General features: G+C 41.4%; 1 protein-coding gene across 3 annotated transcripts in view; it reads right to left on the bottom strand.

Annotated features, from left to right (window-relative positions):
• The window catches only part of LOC135223804 (dihydroorotate dehydrogenase (quinone), mitochondrial-like), an 87,354-nt gene that overhangs the window by 2,600 nt on the left and 60,849 nt on the right, over positions 1-23,905 (bottom strand). For all 3 annotated transcript variants that reach the window (XM_064262625.1, XM_064262626.1, XM_064262627.1), the window contains exons 5-7: positions 8,226-8,409; positions 7,448-7,601; positions 7,166-7,325 (exon numbers count right to left, since the gene is read on the bottom strand). In XM_064262625.1, coding sequence (XP_064118695.1) covers positions 7,166-7,325; positions 7,448-7,601; positions 8,226-8,409 — 498 coding nt within the window. The remainder of the gene's footprint in view (positions 1-7,165; positions 7,326-7,447; positions 7,602-8,225; positions 8,410-23,905) is intronic.

The raw sequence follows: 23,905 nt of genomic DNA, 5'->3' as shown, positions 1-23,905 counted from the left end.
ATGGTTGTTGAAAAGATGTGGGGGTGAATTCTGAACCATGTTCCGAATGTAATAGTACATGGTGTCACAAGAGATGCTCTTAGAAGAGGCAGCAAATTCTGTTACCTTGGAGACATACTGGACAGTGAAATAGGAACTGAAAAAGCAGTAAGAAACTGAGCAGTTGCAGCAAGGATGTAATGGATAGAGAATAAAGATGTACAATATATAAAAGCAAAGCCTGTAGCACTCAATGTAGCTACATCATACTGACTAGGCAAATGGAGATTTGTTTATATAAGGAACAAACCCTTGGTCTTAACAACAGGATAATCTTCTTGCAACAGCTGGAAACCAGTTAAAAACAATCAAAGATTGTAAAGCAATGAATCTGTGGCATCTGGCAACTCATGCATATACGAGGTGGAAGCTGGTCACCGACCAGGCATAGGACCTCATGATGACTAGTCTTTCTTTAACTGCCTTGAAGAGTATTCGCTTTTGCTCTCCTCTCAAGCCAGTTCCTTTGTTTGCCCGTGATTTCTTTGACTTCAGTGTGTGTGTGTGTGTGTGTTTGTGTGAGATTTTTGAACAGGTGCAACCACAGACAGTGAAGACTCATGGCCAGAATGCTGTACTACTACAATTAAGGAACTGGTATAGATTGAAATTTAAATGGTTGAGATGGTTTATATACAAACTGACAAAAGATGAGGAATATTTAGTCATCAAAGCAGTCAATATAGAAGGCGCATGAAGTCACATAAAACTGGAACAGATGAAAACCTAGAGAGATTTCACAGCTAACCTAACATACGGAGAAACCAGCATATAAATATTTATGATGAAGATCAAATTCTCCACACTTTTATGCAGTCGACTAATTTTAATTAAAATACACAAAAAACAAAAAATGAAATTTTCATTATTAAAATGAAGTTTTATTGTATACTTACCGAACAATTATAGAGCCGTGATTTCCACGAGCGGCAGGATACTAAATTCAAATTTAGCGCGTCGGCGTCGCCAACACTGGTGGTGATGACGTCATCTCCCTCCACTCGCGGGAGAACCAGGTACAACTGCCCAGGTGAATCCAATTCTTTCTGCCCGTCCGTCCACCTAAGGGGAGGAGGGTGGGTATAATCATAATTGTTCGGTAAGTATACAATAAAACTTCATTTTAATAATGAAAATTTCATTTTTATTGTAGTGTCTTACCGAACAATTATAGAGCTGATTACACATTTATGGGAAGGTGGGATTCAGTGGACCATAGTATTTTTAAATGGTTACATTTATTGCAATACCAGTAAACACTCAAGGTGTCTGTTGTACCTTACCTGTAAGAGAGCTACAGCAGACTGTTACTGCCTCTGGTCGGTGCTCTTCTTACTAATGTAGAGGAATTGGAATTTGACCAAAGTTAGCCTCTACAGGAGTGGAATCCTTCCGTAGTTCAAGCGAGTCAAGGCTGACTGACGGAGGATAGTAACAACAAAGATTGCCCTTGCCCTGGGCTAAGACCAGAAATTCAATCATACAAAACATTTGTCACCAACACCAGATTTAAAAACACATATACCCAACCATTGTAAAATCTGACCTAACAGACTGGTGAGTATCCCAGGTACTCAGTACCCCCAGCTTCCCTTGAACTCGACAACCTATTCAAGGTGAAAAGTTAGCATAGAGGTGACGACCCCTGTGCCGTTTCTCCCAACACCATGCCAGAAACCGCCACCGGACCTAACGTTTTACAATTCTTCTCGAAAACCGTTTCTATCTCTTTGAGATAATGACTCGCAAAAACCGAATTCGATCTCCAGAACGTGCTCTGAAGAATCGAAGCTAAAGATAAATTCTTTCTGAATGCTAAAGAAGTTGCCACTGCTCGTAACCTCGTGAGCTTTAACTCTCAGAACGGAAAGATTGTCGTTCTCAGGACTGCGGAGTGAGCTTCCCTGATAAGCTCTCTAATAAAGAACGATATAGCATTCTTAGAAAGAGGACGAGAGGGATTTTGAACCGAGGTCCAGAGCTTAGAAGATTGTCCTCTAATACCCTTAGTGGCAACAGATACTGCTTAATAGCCCTGACTGGACATAAGAGCCTTTCCTCCTCCTCATGTCCAACAAATCAGATAGTTCCTTACCACAAAACTCCTCGCCAAGGATTAGAAGGATTCTCATTTTTGGCTAGAAAGGTTCAAAGATACCGAAAATACATGCATTGGCCTTGAGAGAAACCGACTCTTTTGTCTATAGCGTGCAATTCGCTGACACGCTTAGCAGAAGCTAGTGCAATAGAAAGAGTGCCTTCTTAGTCAAGTTCCTGAGTGAAGCCGACTTCAAAGGCTCAAACGGTGGCCCCATGAGGAACTTAAGCACCACATCTAAGTTCCAAGCCACTGTATCTTGCGGGAGCTTAGTGGTTTCGAAAGACCTAATGAGGTCCGACAGATCTGAATTGGAGGAAATATCCAAACCTCGATGTCGAAAAACCGAAGAGAGCATGGCTCTATATCCTCTGATCGTCGAAGGAGCCAGTTTCTTAGAGTTTCCTAAGAAATAGAAGAAAATCTGCTATTTCTGTTAAAGAGGTCGCAGAAGTAGAGACTTTAGCACTTCTACACCACTCTCTGAAGATTCTCCACTTCCCTTGATAGAGTTTGTTAGAAGACTCTCTCCTACAACGAGCGATAGCTTCTGCAGCTCTTCTTGAAAATCCTTTCGCTCTGACAAGATTCCGGACAGTCTGAACCCTGTCAGAGCTAGAGCGGACAAGTTTTGGTGGAACCTCTTGAAGTGAGGTTGTTTGAGAAGCCACTTCTCTGGAGGAAGAAGTCTGGGGAAGTCTACTAACCGACTGGAAGAAGGTCCCGGGAAGAACCATCTCTTTCTTTCCTGGGCCAAAAGGGATGCGATTAACGTTATCGTTTACATTGCTGTGCTACATGAACTTGTTCAGCACCTCGCTTATTAGAACCGAACGGAGGGAATGCATAAGCTTCCAGACCCGACCAATCCAACAGCATTGCGTCCACCGACCAAGCTAGAGGATCTGGGACTGGCGAACAAAGAGAGGAAGACGGTTGTTCCTTGATGTCGCGAACAGGTCTATTGACGGTCGTCCCCAAAGGCGCCAAAGTTTCTGACAAATCTTGTTGTCCAAAGTCCACTCCAGAGGTAACACTTGCTGTTGACGACTTAACTCGTCCGCCAGGACGTTCATCTTTCCCGGAACAAATCTCGGGACTAGCTGAACCTTCGCTTCGTTTGACCACAGGAGGAGATCCTTGGCTACTTCGTACTGAGAGAAAGACTGAGTCCCCCCCCTGTTTCCGCACGTACGAGAGAGCCGTGGATTGTCGGAATGCACTGCCACTACTCGACCTTCTACTAAAGCTCCGAAACTGTCTGAGCCCCAAGAAAATTGCTAACAGTTCCTTTACATTTATGTGGAACTTCTTCTCCTTCTCCGACCAAGCTCCTGAAGTCCGTTGATTTCCCAGTAGGGCTCCCAACCTGTGTTCGATGCGTCGGAAAAGAACTGTAGGTTCGGGAGGATGGGTCGTAAATCTAACCCTTCTTCCAACCTTGCTCGAGAGAGCCACCACCCTTAGGTCCTCTTTTATTTGATCTGTGACAGGAAAGGTAATCGAGTCTGGTGTGTCTTCCTGCACCAAGAGGCTCTCAGGAAAAACTGCAGAGGTCTCATGTGCAGTCTTCCCAACGTCACAAATTTCTCCACTGACGTCAATTTGCCAGAGCCTCATCCACTGATTGCAGAACTTACCTTTTTGTCCAAGAACTCCTGAACTGTCTCCAGAACAGCCTTGAACCCTCTTCGGGGACAGAAAGCCCGAAAAACTTGAGCATTCAGAATCATCCCCAAATAAAGGATGCTCTGAGATGGAACCAACTGGGACTCTGTTTGTTGACCAGAATTTTCCTAACTTTCTGGCAAGATCCAGAGTTGTTCCAAGGTCCTTCATGCACGACTACTCTCGATTCCGACCGGAGAAGCCAATCGTCCAGATAGAGGGAGATTCTTACTCCTAATATGTGCAGCCAGCTTCCTATCGGGGATAGAACCCTGGTGAAAACTTGAGGAGCGGTTGCTAGTCCGAAGCAAAGCGCCCGAAACTGAAACACCTTGCCTTCGAACATGAACCTCAGGTACTTCCGAGATTCGCGATGTATCGAATGTGAAAATAAGCGTCTTGCATGTCCAGAGAGACATCCAATCCCCCTGTCCTGATGGACTCCAGAACCGACCGAGTGGTCTCCATATGAAATTTTTGTTTTCTGGACATGCAAGTTCAGGGCGCTCACATCCAAAACCGGCCTCCAGCCCCCTGATGACTTGGGCACTACAAAAGGCGATTGTAAAACAAGCCTGGAGAAAATCCCCTTCTATCTGTTCTAATCGCTTCTTTGAGAACAAGCGCTTCCACTTCTGCGGCTAGCGCCAGAAATTTGTCTGAGCCCGGAGAGTTTGCCTGGAATGGAATTGGCACAGGTGAGAGCGAGGGAGGTGAAACGAGGAGGAATACGATAGCCGAACTTGAGTACTTGCACTACCCAGGCTTCTGCTCCTCTGTTTTTTTCCCCATTCCTCCCCAAAACACAAGCGCCATCCTGGCTCCCACTGGTGCATGAAGAACCGAGCTTTCATTTGGAAGGTTTGTTAACCTTGGCCGAGGCCTTAGACTTGAGGTCGCAAATTCGACTTCGGCCGAAAGAAGCGCTTGGGTTTTCTCCCTCGAAAAGGCGCTTGGGTCAGAGGAGAAACCGAAGGAACAGTCTCCACAGAGCTTTAGGTCTCTTAGTAGACTGTGCCAGTAAATCCGAAGTAGATTTCTTATCTAGCGCAGACGAAATTGACAACACTACATCGTCTGGAAAGAGGTTATCTTTCACAAAGGCAAACAGAGAGCAGACTTCTGTTGGGACTAAGTTAACCCTTTTAGAAGCAAAGGAGCACCAAAGTTGCCTTTTCTTAAGGGTACCAAAGGCGATGAGCGAAGCTAACTCATCACATCCGCCATCCCTAATGGATTTGTCCGCACAGGACAGAACACCAATCCAATCCTCCGCTAACTCCTGAGAAAGAGAAGGACAGTCTTCGATCTTGGCCGCTAAAGCGCCAATATCCAAATCAAGGAAGCTAAAGACTTCCAAAAGTTTAAATTGATTCTTTACAACGTGGTCCAACTCAGGCGCTGTAAAGAAAACTTTCGCTGCGGCGAAAGCAGATCTTCTAGAGGAGTCGATTAAACTGGAGAAGTCTCCCTGGGAGGAGGCAGAAACTCCCAGAGAAGGAGCTTTCTCCCAGTTACATAAAACCTATACCTCTTACGAAGCAACTTAGAGGGAGGGTAAGCAAAAAGAGCCTTCCCTAAGTCTCTTTTCATAGACATCCATTTCTCCGTCTCTTTCAACGAATGTCTAACCGCTTTAGATAGAACAAGTTTTGGGAGGAGAGGGTCTGAAGTTTTCCTCCTCATCAAAAAAGTCGAAGTTGGGGAGCGCGGGGCCGCTTTCTCAAATAATCTGGATAAGATACCAGAAGAAATCTAAGGAGACGTGAATAACACGAGAGGTGATGTGAATCCTCCTCCTCTACTTCTTCTTCATTCTCCGATACCGCCGAAGAAGTAGACGGAACTACAACCGGATCTGAAGGTTTCGAACCACCCTTGGACTCCTTCATCCCGTTGGTTCACATCTCTAACTGCTTGCGCAAAGGCACCAGAGACGAATCAAAAACAGTTAAACGTAGGCTTGGAAGAGCCTAAATGTTCAGCAGGAGGCGGAAAAACTACTTGCGCCTCGCTCGGAGCCGCCGAAATTCGAGGCGAAACAGGCGCATCAGGCGTAACAGACGAAAAAGCGCCTAAAGAAACACCCTTAGAACTGCTAGCTACAGCGCTAAAACCCACAATCTCTACTAGTAGATGAGCCGAAAAAGGCACAGATTGAGGCGACGAACGAGCCGCTAATGGTCGCGGCGCAACCCTACTCTCAGGCTCCTTATACCGCTTGACTGGAGGAGGCGAAGAATCGGCGCCTGAACGCCTCTTTAAGGGACGCGAAACGGGCGAATCTCGCCAAGAGCGCCGCGCGACCGGAGACGAATCGCTTGAATCATTCGAAAAGCGCTGACCGCAACACCTTTCCAACGCTTAACCGAGCCCTGTTGAGGCGCAACAGGCTCAACAAGAGAGGCGCCTGTCTGTGGGCAAATACCGATCGACTACCCTTGGACTTCCGGTATGTCTTCTCCCCGGTGCGGGGGAGCTGGACAGTGACCTTTGTCTAGGAGACGTGTCAGGACAGACAGACGCACCCTCACTACACTCTTACCTGAAGCCCCGCTTTCTCCAAAAACGTCTTAACTGAATTACCAAGTTGCAAAACCGTATTCGCTAGTACCGAAAATTTTCTGATCTAGCCTCGATTCCAGACTGGCAATGGTGTCGGAAGAAACTACACGGGAAGCCGGAGAAGCGGGTTATTAGTAGGAGGAATAGGAGGTGTAGTTAAAGGAGACATAACAATTTGCAGAAGGAAACAGAAGCTCGCAGACGAAGCGGAGCTAAGTCTACTTTCCCTAAGTGCTGCTTTTCTAATTCTGTCTTTAGCTAATTTCTCCGAGTATGAACTAAAAAACTTCCATTGAGAATCAGTCCAATCACTACACTCGTTACATGTTCGATCTGCTGAACAAACCTGTCCCCTACACTTAACACATTTAGTGTGAGAATCATATTTCTACTTGGATAATCTAGTTTTACATCCTGAGATGCAAACCTAACTCCCGACGGACTAGAATCCGACATGGCAACGCCTAAATAAAAAGCAAAATAACAACAACGCCAAAAAAGAGTACTTTTCACCAATTCCGAAGATCAATTCCACAAGAAAAAAAGCGAAGCAAAGTCATCCAACCGCACCGACCACCGATGTTCACGCGACGCCGGCAGGAAAAGAATTGGATTCACCTGGGCAGTTGTACCTGGTTCTCCCGCGAGTGGAGGGAGATGACGTCATCACCACCAGTGTTGGCGACGCCGACGCGCTAAATTTGAATTTAGTATCCTGCCGCTCGTGAAATCACGGCTCTATAATTGTTCGGTAAGACACTACAATAAAACACTGAATACACTCAAATTTCTTACCTCAATAATTCATCCAATTCATCAGTAATTTTCTTAACAAGAGGTGGACCATGATAAATTAAACCAGAGTAAAGCTGTACTAGACTGGCACCTGCACAGATCTTTTCATAAGCATCTTCACCACTGGATATGCCTCCCACACCAATGATAGGAAGACAGCCTGCAATTGAGTCGAAGCACGAAAATACAGTTTTAGAATATTATTACTGATATTCCATTATGTCAAACAATTTTTTTCCTGTGGTATAAGACAAATAACTGACATTAATGAGAAAAACTTACCATCAGTAAGATGATAAATATCCCTGATGGTATTGGTAGCAAGAGATTTCAGAGGCTCCCCACTTAACCCACCAACCTCTTTCTTTTCCTCACACTGCAAAGTTGATGGGCGAGTTACAGTGGTATTGCTGATTATTAGACCACTTATATGTTGCTGAAATGAAAATGAAAAGTTCATGTCAATTTTAAAGGTACAATAAAAACTAAACTTTCACTCCTTATCATTAACCATGATGAAATTAAAAATCTTATGAAAAATGTTAAATATAAAAAATTTACAGTGATGCAAACTATTTTGTTACACATAAGCTATAATTAAATTTATAAAACCAGTTAAATTCTTAGATACTGTTGTCAGCACTATTCACAATAAGCAATATTCCTTATGGAACAAGACAGTTTTTTATTTTCCATGGCATAATATACAACCAATGAACCAATTATAAAAGAGAAATTTTGCTCATGCTCTTTACAGTCAGGTAGGGAGAATACTGAAAGGTACCCTTTGCTTTGAAATGTTTCTTGTTGACAAGGATGAAGTGGTTCACAAACCATTGCTCAAAAAACTACAGAAGAGTAAATGGCTCAATTTCACAATATTATAACGTTATTTCAAACACTACAGGTTCAAACACATCAGGTAAAAGAAGTATAACAAGACCACTAAATTAATTCTGCTAGCCATGTCTAAATAATCTATCATAAGATGTACTTAGGGAAACTAGAAAACAACCACTCATAGCTTTAAAATGAAAACTGGAAAACATCTGCTACTAACCTTTTTACTAAGAATTACATTGGCTATATCATATTTATCTTCCTCTGTAAGGTCGGGAGCAATTTTTATCAAAATGGGAGGTCTGTGTCCCTCTGGGAGACTATCTTTTGCCTCCACAACAGCATTCAGGAGCTTCTCAAGTTGTTCTCGGTTCTGTAAAGCTCTCAGTCCTGGTGTATTTGGACTGAAAATCAACAAGAACAGACTTCCCTTTACTTGAACAATCCTAGCAAGCTTTTAATATGTCTACTACTTCCCTATACTATGCTCCAAAGCATCAGCTACATGTTAAGAATTTTAAAAATGATATTGTCATGATACAATAAAGTTTGTTCATACTTACCTGGCAGATATATATATAGCTGTATTCTCCGAAATCCGACAGAATTTCAAAGCTTACGACACACGCAGTGGTCGGCCAGGTGGTTAGTACCCATTCCCGCCGCTGGGAGGCGGGTATCAGGAACCATTCCCATTTTCTATTCAGATTTTCTAGTGCCACTGTCCCCTGAAGGGAGGTGGGTGGGTACTTGATTATATATATCTGCCAGGTAAGTATGAACAAACTTTATTGTATCATAACAATATCATTTTGTTCATGAAACTTACCTGTCAGATATATATATATAGCTGAATCCCACCTTTGGAGGTGGGAAGGGACAGAATGGAATGATTTAGGAAACAAATTGCATGCAGATGATTGACATCTTGGTTCCATACCTGTTAGCATAGCTGACTTCATGATTACTATCACCCAAGTTGGCTTTTGCTTTACTAGAGTCTCCAGCAAGGTAGTGATCTGTATAGCTGGTGAGTTCTAGATGATCTGCAACGGGAGCGTGACCACAATGTGACTAGACCATATTGACCATACTATGAGGGCTAAGAAGTAATATATATCACCACCTGACCAACCTAGCCAAAGTTAAGGATGTTTAACTAAAGCTAAGAATTGAGAAGTCCGCCACTGGCGGCCGACCCAACAACTATAAATAACAGCTCTTCCTAACCACTTTCTACAGGATAGGATGAGTGGTACTTCTTGCCCCCAAGATTGTGTCAGCGGACACATATGGCCCTAGCGAGCAGCAGATCTCATATGTCGTCTTCACCTCCCGCAGGCAGTGTGAAGCGAACACAGAGTTGCTTCGCTAAAACGTGGCACTCAGGATGTTACTGAGTGCCATGCTCTTTTGAAATGCCTCCGAGGCCGCGCCCTCACCTCGTGAGCATTCACTTTAAAAGGTTTTAAAACCTTGTCCAAACATGACGAATGAGCCTCTTTGAAAGAGCTCCTTAAAAGGACGCCAGGGCGTTCTTTGACATGGGCAAGTCTGGTCTTTTTATGGAACACCGCCGATTGTCCGAAGGATCTCGACTTTCTTTTTAGTTTTACCTAGATAAAACTTGAGAGCCCTGACAGGACACAGGACTCTCTCTGGCTCTTTCCCAATAAATTGTGATATCCCCTTGATCTCCAAGCTCCTGGGCCAAGGGTTAGACGGGTTTTCATTCTTAGCCAAGAACAAAGGGCTTAGAGAACACACCGCATTATGTCCTCTAAAGCCAATATGTCTGCAGATGGCTTAAACCCCACTAACCCTCTTTGTCGTAGCTAGAGTGGTTAGAAAAATTAGCCTTTCTGGTCACGTGCTTTGAGTTTACAGAAAGGAGAGGTTCGAAAGGCTTCGACATCAGGAACTTCCAGACTACGTCTAAGTTCCATGCTGGAAGCTTTGATTTAGACAGTTTTGAGATTTCAACAGACCTCAAAGATTGTGAAGGGCTTTGTTGTTCGACAGATCCAAATCTCTTGAGTCTAAAGGCCGTCGACAACATACTTCTGTATTCTTTAAAAGTCGGGACTGCCAGCTTATCCACATTCCTCAGACGGAAAGGGAAGACGGCAATCTAATTCACAGAGGTCGAGGTGGAGGAAAGGCCATTCTTCCTGCACCATCCTCAGAAAACGGCCCACTCCGATTGGTACACTGCAAGATAGGAAGCTCTTCTTTGCCTTGGCAATCGCACTTGCCACTAGTCTTGAAAAGCCTCTCGCTCTGGTCAACTTCTCGATAGTCTGAACGCAGTCAGACTCAGAGCGGAGAGGTTTTGTGGTACCTCTCGAAGTGGGGCTGTTAGAGTAGACCGATCCTCTCGGGAAGGGTCCTTGGAAAGTGCGCTAGGAAGGACACGACCTCTGTGAACCAGTCGCCCGAAGGCCAACATTGGGCGATCAGCGTCATCCTCGCTCCCTCTGACGCCGCAAATGATCTTATTACTTCTCCTAAGAGTTTGAATAGGGGAAAAGAGACTAAACAGCCATCCCCGTACAGTTCCATAGGATGGCGTCTATTACTACCTCTCCCAGAGAACAAGGGAGCAGTCTAGAGGAAGCCTCTTTGTCTTCAACATTGCGAAGAGATCTATGAAAGGACGCCCCTAAAGTCTCCACAACTCTCGACATACTTCTAAGTGAAGAGTCCACTCGGACGTCAGTAGTTGCTGTCGTCGATCGAGAAGATCTGCATGGACATTCTGCAATCCTGCAACGAACCTCTTGAGGATCGTTACGTTCCGTGCCTGTGCTCATAACAGGCTCTCTCTCGTTAACTCGAACAGGGACAGAGAGAGTGTTTCTCGATACTCCTTGAGATAAGCGAGAGCTGTGGAATTATCGGAGTTGATCTGGACCACTCTGCCAAAACTCGTTCTTTGAAGAACTGGAGAGCCAACCGAATTGCTTCCAATTCTTTTAGATTATGTGCCATCTGTTCCCCTCTCCAGATGCCTGGCACCTCCTTTCTATCACCTTAGGTGATCGTTGACCGACTGAGAGATGCTCAGAAACACTTCCAGATCTTCGATGATATTTCAGTTTTCCGACAGGAAAAACTGGAGAGGTCTGAATTGCATTCCTTTCAGGGAAACAAACTTCTCCAGCGAGAAAATGGTCCCCAGCAGAATCATCCCTTCCCTCACCGAGCATGTTTCCTTCCCCAATAAGGCTGCGCTTTGCCTAAGCAGGTGTGCATTATTATAGTGCTATGCCGCGGTAGACTCGTACAGAATTCTGTTACAGTGCGGTAAACAGAATCGAAAAGGTCTAAGAGATATCTCTGTTGAAAAAATTCTCGCAAAGCGAAGGCAATGTTCATTCATGCATGCGAGAATTCCCCTCAACCCGAGGCTAAAGTCCGTTTGTAGGGCAGAGATACGGTTAGTCAGTCAATCCCGCAGGAGAGAGAGACGTAACCGACCGCGCATGGCAGAGAACAAGCTGGTACTGAGCTGCTCGCTCTACAGTGACAGCAGCCTACGTTCGCCGTCTCGCACTATTCTGACTGAGTTGCCAGCTATTCCATTCTACGAAGGAATAGGTTTGCTATTATCATCGAGCAGAAAGAAACTCTCAAGCAGGTATATTTAAGCGAAACAGATTTCGCTAAATACAGAAGCTGAGTTGGTGTTGTCGTAACAATACCTTAAATATCTAAAAAGGGAAACTGGAAACTCCTGGAAGGTTGCAGGGATTACCGATTAAATGCAATTAGAATAATAGTCCTCTCGGTTGCCATCCATAGGGATAACCACGGTATGCGTATATAACTTGAACCATACAATCGCTTAATAGTAATATGATGCGAAGGTAAAATACGTATTGTAGTCATTTGGACAGCTACCTCCCTACTACATTCTTTCCTCGACGAGGAAGAGAGGGAATGGAGTTTGACTGTCTTAGTTCTCTTAGCCAAGAGAACGAATTAGTATTATAGTCGAAGGAGAGCCTCAAGTTAGAACCGAGAACCGAATAGGACAGCTCAAGCTTCTTATGTTATCGGACAGAAGACTTCATGGACGTAGTCTACAAGTCTTTTTCCCCGAAGAGCCTCAGCAGGGTAGTGACCTATGAATGAGGGTTCTGAATCTTGGCAATGAGAACTTGCCCGCTTACGCGATATATTATTGGGATCTTTGTCAATGGGAACTAACCCATTTACATGACAAAGAGTTTTATATTTCATCAATGGGGGCTTACCCACATATATGACTGAAAGTAATCGAGTAATTCGAGCATATAGTCTTCCCGATTCCCGTAGAAATCGAGGAAGGAGCCTTATTCCTGCTCTAAGACTGGGCTTACGGCAGGTAGGACGCGAAGGTTCCGCTTCAGCAGCGCAGTCCTGAACGCAGAAGAGGCGTTTTATGATCCCGAAAACTGCTTTAAGTTTACTAGAGTCTCCTTCTAGACGCCAGCTCATCAGAACCAACCTGACTACCTTATTCAAGCAGGTTGGATAGTTTTTTCGAGAGAAAGAGAGTCAGGGTTCCGAGACTGCAGGTCCAGGGCTCCTAAGTAGCGTTGCTGAGAAGACGAGTTCAGAGTACAAGGCTGAGCGTCTTCCAAAACAGCCTCAGCAGGTTCAGGCGCAGATGCGAAAGCTTCATGAAGAGCGTCTAGATGGGAGTCACGATGAAAGTCCTGTAGTCGGCGAGCGTCTTGAGCAGCGTCAAAAAGAGCGTCCGAGCATCGGCGAGCGTCCAGAAAAGCGTCACGCTGGGCGTCCTGACGAGCGTCCAGAAAAGCGTCACGCTGGGCGTCCTGACGAGCGTCTAGAAAAGCGTCACGCTGGGCGTCCTGATGAGCAGCTCGTGACGAAGCCGAATGCAAAGTGTCCATCTTAGCAGCTTGAGAAGCATCCAGCTTAGCTGCCGAACTAGCGTCATGCTTGGCAGCAGATGGAGCGTCCCTCAGGGACGAGCGAGGGGCATCTTGGCGAGCTGCTTGACTAAGCGAAGCAGCTTGCATGGTGTCAAGCTTAAAAGCTTGAACAACATCCTGCTTAGCAGCAGAGCGAACGTCACATTCCGTATACGGAGTGTCACGAAGAGAGGAGAGGGGAGCGTCTTGGGGAGCAGGAAAACAATCCTTGCTACGAGAGTAACGACGTTCCTTCCTCTCAACAGAAGAATGTTTGGAGAGACGTTCCTCACGCGCTTTAGACAATCGCTGGGGAGTCGCATGAAATTCAGAGGGCGACAAAACAGGAGAAAGAGACGAGCGAAGAGAAGGACCTCTTGATAGGCAGTCTATCATCCTTCCTCCGATGACGCGGCTCTGCCTCTCTCTCGGCAAGCAACGAAGCAAGTTGTTGCTGCATTGAAAGGATGATCTTCTTTGTCGGAGAAGACTCCTTCTCAGAGGAAGGGCTGATCCTGTGAGAAGACGAGGGGCGAGGGGACGCCTTCTTCCTTCTCACAGGAACCACAACAGTTCTATTCCTGGAGCGACTGGGGCGCTCAAAAGCGTCATCATCAGATGACGTCCCCTGGTCTTCTTTTTGCGGAGGAAAGGCAGCAAAACTCTCCAGAGACGACCGCAAAGCAGCAGAAGAGAAAGGACGTGAAGCGTCCTCCTCTCTGAGACCAAAGACGACGGCCGCCTGTGCGACATCTTACGTCTTTGTTCTCTTCTGCGGTGGAAAGTCGTCAAAATGTTCAGGTGACGATTGCAACGCATGACGAGAGAGAGAGGAAGTGAAGCGTCCTCTTCTATAAGCTTCTGTTTAGAGGGTGCGAGTCCTTCCGAGAGCTCCAACCCCTGCACGGGGAGGACGCCTCGGAGGACGAGAAGCAATCCTTTAGGATTCGTGCACGTGCATGATCTTTGGCAGCCTGGGAAGCATCTTCAGGTCCTGCCGAAGGGACAGCAGATCGGTGGGGAGTCCCCGTAACCCTCCTTCGGCTTTCGACTTGCCCACTCCCTTTGTCCTGGGAGTGCGACAGAGGTCCAGGCCTAGAGGCATTATAGGGCCGATCTGATGCCCCCTACACAACACTAGGGGCACTAACAACCTCACTACACTCACAACACTGATTGGAGAGAGAGCACGAATCCACAATAACAGAAAGGGCAATACCTCTCGCAGACACGACCTCAAGGCCCGTAGGCCATCCACAGAGTTAGGCAAAATAAAGTCTACAGGAGGTCAGTAGGTTCATTACCCTGACTTCTGTTTACTGATGCAGTCTTGGAGGAAGACCTCCTGATTCTATCATGCTCTAATTTGCATACATACGAATCATACGTCTTCCCTTCGGAATCAGTCAAACATCGCTCTAATCATATTGATCTTTCAATAAAGAAACATAAAAGTATATTAATACTCATTTCTATATATATACTTAATATACATTTAATACAGTGTTCCCCCGTATTCGCGTTCTCCGGATTCGCTGACTCACACATTCGCGGATTTTTCTTTGGAACATATCTAGAAATTATTCGCGGACGGACTCGCCCATTCGCGGAATTTTCCGACGAAAATAATCACTAATTAGTGTATTTTGATGTTTATTTTCATGACTAAATACATTTTTATGATACAAAAATGATTTACTAATTTTCAAATATTAATTTTGATTAATACTGTATTAGTAAGTTTCATAAGTTTAAATGATATCACATAATAAAAATAATAATTATCTCTCTCTCTCTCTCTCTCTCTACTACAAAGATGTATGTTTTTTTTTGTATGATAAATAAATCAAATATTAATATTAATTATACAGAAGGCAATAATATCAATTCATTACAGAAAATACCATAGTGAATTAGTAAGATTTTAGCTTATAAAATTTAAAAAAAATTTTTAAAAATTATGGAAGAATGAAGGAAATCCCAGTCAGATTCTTTCTAAAACTCAGATATACGTATCAAGTTAAGTGACCGGAGGGGGAAGGAGCTGATTTGTTGCTGCCATCACGTGCTCATGAAATTTCCACCCCCCCCCCCCCACTCTCTCTCTCTCTCTCTCTCTCTTTTACTGAGATGAGAGATTTTTATGGTACATATATGCGTAATATGTTTATTAATATTTTCAAATAATAATAATAATAATAACTGTAATTACAAAAATCATATGTGAAAGTATCTTACAAATACTATGATAATCTCTCTCTCTCTCTCTCTCTTAAAGCGATGTATGTTTTTTGGATGATGATTTACTAATTTTCAAATATCAATATTAATGTAAACAGCAATAATATAAAAATTCATTAAAGAAAATACTAAAGTGAATTAGCAAGATTTGAGTTTATAAATAAAAAGAATTATGTAAGGATGAAGAAAATGCCATTTTACCCCGCGTCTGTTCTTTGAAATCCAAGTACGTAACCAAGAAGTTGGCTGGGGTCCAACAAACTGTCAAGTTGTGTGTAGCCAATTCTCAGGATAATGACAATTCTCTCTCTCTCTTTCTTTTACTGAGATGAGAGAATTTCTATGGTACATGTGTATGTTTATTAATATTTTCGCATAATAATAATAATAATAATAATAATAATAATAATAACTAATAATAATAATAATAATAATATAACTAATCTCAAAATTTGATGTAGGATAATACTTTAAGTAGGCATTTGGTATTTGTGATTTCATACAATTGTTCCCTTGTAAAAAGAAAATGGATGTCTCAAATAGTAACCGTATGAAAGAAAACGTGCATGACTGAATACTTATGGGGGGACTGCATTATTTTCACATACGTAACTAAGTCATTCAGTACGTACATAGTATTGTATTTATGTATAAACATAAAATGTAAGATTACTTTAAAAACAGTAATTAAATAATATTTCAAAGATTAATATGAACCATAATAGGATATTTTATGTATATTTGATGAAGGATGGTCTTTTTTAGGGATACTTTGGTGTTTACATGTTTAGGATAGGAGTTTATGAGCATTTTTAGAGGAGGGTTCCAAAACATTCGCGGGGGGTCTGGTACGCATCCCCCGCGAATAAGGGGGGAACACTGTATATTAATAAATTCCCCGCGAATAAGGGGGGAACACTGTATATTAATAAATTAAGAAAAATGTGGAACGCTTCACGTTAATCTTCTCTGTATCGTTCCAATTTTAGTATATGTACTGCCGAAGCAAGTACTACATCTCATGCATACCCAGTGAGGATCTATCGAAGGTTTCGGTAGCCTCACCTTACCCCTTGCAGACAACAAACTCTGAAACTAGCCGAACTAGATTCAGACATCTTATGCAAAAAACAATCAAATTCAAATCAATTTATGATAGCGTATGCCTAGCCACAATCCAAGTCAATAAACCAAAAGACAATTAGGATACTTAAGCGGCAATGAAGTTTTCAAAATCCTAAGACAGAGGTACTGAAAACAGGTGTTGACAGTACCGCGACAGAGCAAAATCTGAATAGAAAATGGGAATGGTTTCCTGATACCCGCCTCCCAGTGGCGGGAATGGGTACTAACCACCTGGCCGACCACTGCGTGTGTCGTAAGTTTTAAAATTCTGTCGGACTTCGGAGAATACAGCTATATATATATCTGACAGGTAAGTTTCATGAACAAAAGAATAGTTTGAATAACAAGAAAAAAAGCATAAATAACAGAATGACAAGGGCATCAGGGCCATGAATTTTTACAAACAACTTAAGAATCTATGGTTAATGCAATGTTAAAAATACAGGTACAAGTTGTTCTCAGTGCTGTAAAGCTCTCAGTCCTGGAGTATTTGGACTGAAATGTAGAAGTAAAACACAAAGTATAGTTCAACCTCTTAAAACCGGCGGCCACATTGTTTACAAACTTTCAGTAAGTAGTGAAACCAACAGTGTATATATATTCATTCGATTTGCCAACCGTGAAATGAAAGCAGAAATCATTATCTATGGTTGAAAAGGTGGTGTTTCTCAAGTGATTAGAAAAAGGGATGTACGTATAGTGTGCGCGAGTATGTACTATGGCATAAGATCGTCCACTAATTTGGCTCTGCACCATCACTCCCAGTCTTGTCACTTGAACATTCCTGTCCTCTACACTCAATGCATAAGGTGTATGGATCACACTTTTCTTTTGTCAGTTTGGTATTGCAGCTTCTGCTATTATATCTTACACTAATACCACTAGTGTCAGATATATTGAAAAAAAAGAGTAATCATCTTGAAAGTAAATTCTGTCGATCTTTTGTAATAATTAAATCTCTAACAGAGAACTAAATGAAAAGCTACAAAGGTTTAGCTACTAGTACTTCACAAAAAACCAATCCAAAGGAAAAGTCCATGAAAATCAAATCCAAGCTGACTACTCATAACTGAACTGGAGTTGTTCCTCTCTTACCCCAAAAGTGGGTGGGACAAACACCTATACCTACACGTACACTAGGGCTACCGTGGTTTTCAATTTTTTTAAGCTGCTGGCAAGTGAGACTGTAAGCAATGCAATTACTTGGTAAGTTACATTAGTAGATAAAAATAAAAAATACAAATTACTTTAAAAATTTGTAATTTGTTCCTACACATGCACAAACCCTCAGTCTTTACATACAGGAGACTTACTCCTTGGTGGATGGATTCTGAGCAAATCTCTGAACTGACTGGATGTATGTCTTTATCATTAAGCATTACTAAGCACAGTGTGTAAACAAACTTATTCTAACCAACATGCTTCTCCCCCAAAACATTTGTTCTTGAATGAAAAGTAAAAATTAGACCAAGGTAAAGTTGAAAAAGTGGAGCAGTAACATGAGAAGAGACCAAAGAAAATGGATGACAGGCAAAGGGTAGAAATCAATGCAGCTGGAGCCAAATATTTGTTACATAGAATACTCATTGCCATCTACAGTGTGATGTACTGAAAGCAGTAACCACATACATACTGGGTAAATATACTAAAATACTTAGATATGCAAGGTAGTGGTCATTCAGGCTATGGCAGTTTGGACCTATGACTCTCCTTTCAAACAGACCTCCATGATCTATCATTCATCTGCAGTCAGGAAATTGTGACTTGCAATAATTCTGAGGAACACTTAACTCTTAAGAATATCAAAGAATGGCTGCAAGATGTTTGTCAGCTGAATAGGCACAACTGCTCCCCAATAATTTTACAAGTATTATATCATAAGACAAGGTTCTTACAGTCACAGACTAGTAAGTTTCACAAAACGAAAAAAGATATGACTGACATTCAAAGGGACATAAAACTGACAGTAAGAAACTTACCTTGAAATATTTACAACAAGATAATCTGCAATGGGACCAAATTTCTTAACTCCTAAACAATAATCTTCAAGTGGATCATCAGATGTTTTGTTTTTTCCAAGATTAATTCCAAGCACTCCTTGTCTCATTCCTGGAGATGGGAGCTGAGATAACCTTTCATATACTGCATCATGCCCTTCACTGTTAAAACCATACCTGTGGAAAGTTAAAAGTCATAATAAAATTTCATACCTCTTACATGCTAATAGGTGACAAAAATTCTTTTAATATACTTTTTTAAAAACTGGCTATTCTATTAACCCTCTTACGCCGACTGGACGTATTTTACGTCGACATTTTTGTCTCCGTGTGGGCCGACTGGACGTATTTTATGACGACTTACAAAGGAATTTTAAAAAATTCGAGGAAAAATACTTATAGGCCTACCAGCCTAAAACTTTTAATAACTTTTGATTATCCCGCGGCCTTGGGGGATGCATGGGAGTTCACGGGATCAAGGGTGGTTTGTTTTGTTTACAATCGTTACGCAAGCGCGAATTTCTTTCTTGCCACACTAAAAAGTATCTGTGACACATCTCGGAAATTATTTCGTCACTTTGACATAATTTTTGTACCATTGTAAATTAGCTGTTACATGAAGTATTATATATGAAAATGTGCGCATTTTTATGTAGAATACAACAATAAAAACACTCATGATTGTAGCTTTTATCAGTTTTGAGATATTTTCATATAAATAACGATAATTGCCAAAATTTCAACCTTCGTCAAGTTTGACTCTACCGAAATGGTCGAAAAACGCAATTGTAAACTAAAACGCTTATATTCTAGTAATATTCAATCATTTACCTTAATTTTGCAACTAATTGGAAGTCTCTAGCACAATTTCGATTTATGGTGAATTTATGAAAAAACTTTTTCCTTACGTCCGCGCGGTAACTCTTCCGAAAAAATCATACATTCGATTGTGGTAATGTTTGCACCATTTTAAAATGAGCCGTTATATAAAGTTTTATATATGGAAATGTGCGCAATTTCATGCACAAATACAACTAAAAACAACCCATGGTTGTAGCTTTTATCAGTATTGAGATATTTTTATATAAATAACGATAATTGCCAAAATTTCAATCTTCGGTCAACATTTGACTCTACTGAAATGGTCGAAAAACGCAATTGTAAGCTAAAACGCTTATATTCTAGTAATATTCAAGCATTTACCTTCATTTTGCAACAAATTGCAAGTCTCTAGCACAATATTTTGATTTATGGTGAATTTATGAAAAAAATAACATTTTCTTTTACGTCCGCAGGGCGGTAAACTCTTCCGAAAAAATCATACGTGCGATTGTGGTAATGTTTGCACCATTTTAAATTAGCCGTTACATAAAGTTTTATATATGAAAAATCGTGTTGCAATTTGTTTCATGTAGAATACAACAAAAAATAATTGAAGGTTGTAGCTTTTCTCATTTTTGAAATATTTGCATATAAATCACGATAAATAGAAAAAAAAACCACGTTCGGTCAACTTTGACTCTACCGAAATGGCCGAAAAAACGCAATTGTAAGCTAAAACTCTTACAGTCTAGTAATTTTCAGTCATTTATCTCATCTTGAAACAAATTCGAAGTCTCTAGCAAAATATTTGATTTTTATGGTGAATTTAAAAAAAAATCTTTCCTTCCCTCCGCGAGCGGATTCTCCGCCACAAATCTCCGAAATACGTACGTCCCATTCTCAGATTATTTGCTCCATTTCATATTAGGCCTTTCATAGAGTTTATATATGAAAATGTGCGCAATTTCATGTAGAATAAAACGAAAAATATTTGAAGGTTGTAGCTTTTCTTATTTCTGAAATAATTGCATATCAAAAAATATATATATAAAAAAATTCGACATTCGGTCAACTTTAACTCATCAGATATAGTCAAAAACTGCAATTGTAAGCTAATACTCTTACAGTATAGTAATATTCAATCATTTATCTTCATTTTTGAAAGAAATTGGAAGTCTCTAGGACAATATTTAGATTTATGGTGAATTTTTGAAAAAAATATTTATTTACGTCAGCGAGTTTACGAATTCATGCATTATTTTGTGATAATATTTTTCTCTGTGTTTTTCTTTTATCGTTTTACAATGTTTTAATATACCCAAAAATGATTGCAATTTAGTGTACATTACAACGAAAAAAATGTAACTTGTTACCTTTAAAACCGTTTTGCGCACAGCACGATTTGAATACAATTATATATGAAAATTTCATTTTTGCGCTATCATATATCGCAATATTTATATATGATAATGATAATTTTTTTCATTTCTGATGGTTGCATACTAAACTTCAGGCAATGACAAAAACAGGAGCCAAAAGTAAACTCTTAATCTTGAAAACTAAGCGCGCTGTGATTTTTTGAAAAAAATATTTTTTCTTCTTACTTCCGGGCTCACTCTGAAACCCCTCCGGCACACGGGAGACAATTTTTTATTTACCGCTCCGGCGTAAGAGGGTTAACCAACAAATGTTACTTGCTCTCAAAAGAAAAGAAAAACTTTCTAGGGTATCTATAGTATGTTTTGATGTAAAATGTTTCAGTTACTTGTTAGAAATAAAAAATAAAAAATTTATATTTCATAAAACAAGCAATTACATTATTCAAAATAAAAATCAGTGTCTGACACCATGGCCGACTCATCTCGATTATATCTTTTCTATCTTTAAACTCCAGCTGAAAACCCTTAGTCTTATGGGGAGAGTCAAAAGACTAAAAACCCGAGAGGCCTCCAAAGGGAAATCAGCCTGCACAGAGAGACAAGTTACATATAGGAAAAGGTGATCAAAAATAACTATGATGGAATAGAAAATAAGACTGATACACCTGAATTCATGAGACATCAGCAGAGAGCAGGAATGAATTTGGTCCTCAATTAAACATTTGGAGGCCAGATGATTCCACAACTACATCAGGCACTATTCCACATTTTATTTGTAGCCAAAATAAAACTCTAAGGAAACAGTGGAATTAGGCCTATACAAGAAAATGGCACACTCTTTGCAGCAGCAGGCAAAATTAGCTGGATCAGATAAAGAAGAGGGCAGATGATGTTTGTTGTAGTAGTCATGCAACAAACATAATGAACTCACTTTAAATCTATGCCACAAACCACCATTAAGAGCTGGCAAAATGAAACTTGACTGATGACATAACTCTATCCAAGAGTTTGAGAGGAAAGTCAGCACCTGAAAACCACAAAGAAGAACAGTACCCCAAACCAGGAAGAAAAAAAAATAAGTTAAAAAAACTCAGATAAGCTTAATCTCAAAACATTCCCAGATGATACCAACTTTTTGAGAAACTGAGGAAGTAATATTCCACATACGTACGCTTCTTACAAGTCAGTTTCTTATCAAAGTTAAGCCTAAAATCTCAAGTCATTGACATTTAAAACAATGTCATTTAAATGTAAATCAGGATAAAAAAAAAAAAGTTCTGGCTCGATTAAGGGTTAAGTCTCATGCTCCACAGCCTAATCCACTCATGAATACATGTCAGATCTCTGGATTCTGCTGTCACAAAACTTTAGAACAGTAGCATCATCAGCGTATGCAAGCTATTCTCCAGACCTTGCCCCATGCCACTAGTATAATATAACCAATAAATAGCAACAGTTCATGAACACTACCTTGAAGAACACCTGGCATCACTTGACTAGCCATTGCATTCTATGGAAGAACTCGTAAGTAACTATTATCATACAAGATATATAGAACTTTTGGGGTTCCCAATGAAATCATGACAATACTAAGGGCATAAGTAAGCAAAACATTCATAAAGAGATTTATCAACTGCAGGATACAAATAACCCAATACGTACTGTAGCATTTAAAAATGCATTTTAACCCAATACGTTTAAAAGCACTAGCTGAATTTATAGAATGAGCACTTACACTTAAAGATACAGTGCATATCAAAATGATATTGTTATGATACAATAAAGATTGTTCATACTTACCTGGCAGATATATATAGCTGTATTCTCCGAAGTCCGACAGAATTTCAAAACTCCCGCACACGCAGTGTCGGCCAGGTGGTTAGTACCCATTCCCCAGCCGCTGGGAGGCGGGTATCAGGAACCATTCCCATTTTCTATTCAGATTTTCTAATGCCACTGTCCCCTGAGGGGAGGTGGGTGGGTACTTGATTATATATCTGTCAGGTAAGTATGAACAAACTTTATTGTATCATAACAATATCATTTGTTCAATGAAACTTACCTGTCAGATATATATAGCTGAATCCCACCATTGGAGGTGGGAAGGACAGAATAGAAAGATTTTGGAAACAAATTACATGCAGATGATTGACATCATGGTTCCTTACCTGTTAGCATAGCTGACTTCGTGATTAATATCACCCAAATCTGCTTTTGCTTTACTAGAGTCTCCAACATGGTAGTGACCTGTATAGCTGGTGAGTTCTAGATGATCTGTCGACGGGAGCGTGACCACAATGCGACTAGACCATATTGACCATACTCTGAGGGCAACGAAGCAAAAAACCACCACCTGACCTAACCTATCAAAAGTTATTCCCACATAACTTCTAGCTAAAGAAAGGGAAGTCCGCCTCAGGCAGCCGACCCCACATCCGTAAAACAACACAACAAAATTTAAAGCACACCTAACCATTTTCTATAGGACAGGATTCGTGCTGCTTCCTGCTCCCAATATCATGTCTGCGGATATGTATGGCCCTAGCGAATAGCAGTTCTCATATGCCGTCTTCACATCCCGCAGGTAGTGTGAAGCGAACACAGAGTTGCTTCGCCAAAATGTGGCACTTAGGATATCACTGAGTGCCATATTCTTTTGAAATGCCACTGAGGTCGCGACAGCTCTTACCTCGTAAGCATTAACTTTCAAAAGTTTAAGATCACCATCTGGACAGGACGAATGGGCCTCTTTGATGGTGCGTCTCAAAAAGAATGCCAGTGCATTTTTTGACATTGGAAAGTCTGGTCTCTTGATGGAACACCACAGATTCTTCGAAGAACCTCGACATTGTTTAATTCTTTCCAAATAAAACTTGAGAGCCCTGACAGGGCACAGGACTCTCTCTGGTTCTTGTCCAATGATCTCTGCTAACCCCTTGATATCAAAGCTCTTAGGCCAGGGGTTGGACGGATTTTCGTTCTTCGCTAAGAAGGAAGGGCTCAGGGAACACACTGCATTGTGTCCTCTAAAGCCCACATGCTTACTTATGGCTTGAATCTCACTAACCCTCTTCGCTGTGGCCAGAGCGGTTAGGAAAATAGCCTTTCTTGTGATGTCCTTCAACGAGGCAGCATGCAGAGGTTTGAAAGGACTTGACATTAGGAACTTTAGAACTATATCTAAGTTCCATGACGGAATCTTGGGCTGCGGTACTTTCGAGGTTTCAAAAGATCGTGAAGGTCTTTATTGTTGGTCAGGTCTAAGCCTCTGTGTCGGAAGACAGCCGACAACATACTCTTGTACCCGCTAATCGTGGGAACCGCAAGCCTGTCAACATTCCTCAGATGGAGGAGGAAATCAGCGATCTTGATTCACAGAGGTCGTGGATGAGGAAATTACCTTTCTTCCTGCAC

This window comes from Macrobrachium nipponense, chromosome 10 (genome assembly GCF_015104395.2).
Source record: "Macrobrachium nipponense isolate FS-2020 chromosome 10, ASM1510439v2, whole genome shotgun sequence".
Taxonomy (NCBI): Eukaryota; Metazoa; Arthropoda; class Malacostraca; order Decapoda; family Palaemonidae; genus Macrobrachium; species Macrobrachium nipponense.
This window is presented reverse-complemented; position numbering and strand designations above follow the sequence as displayed.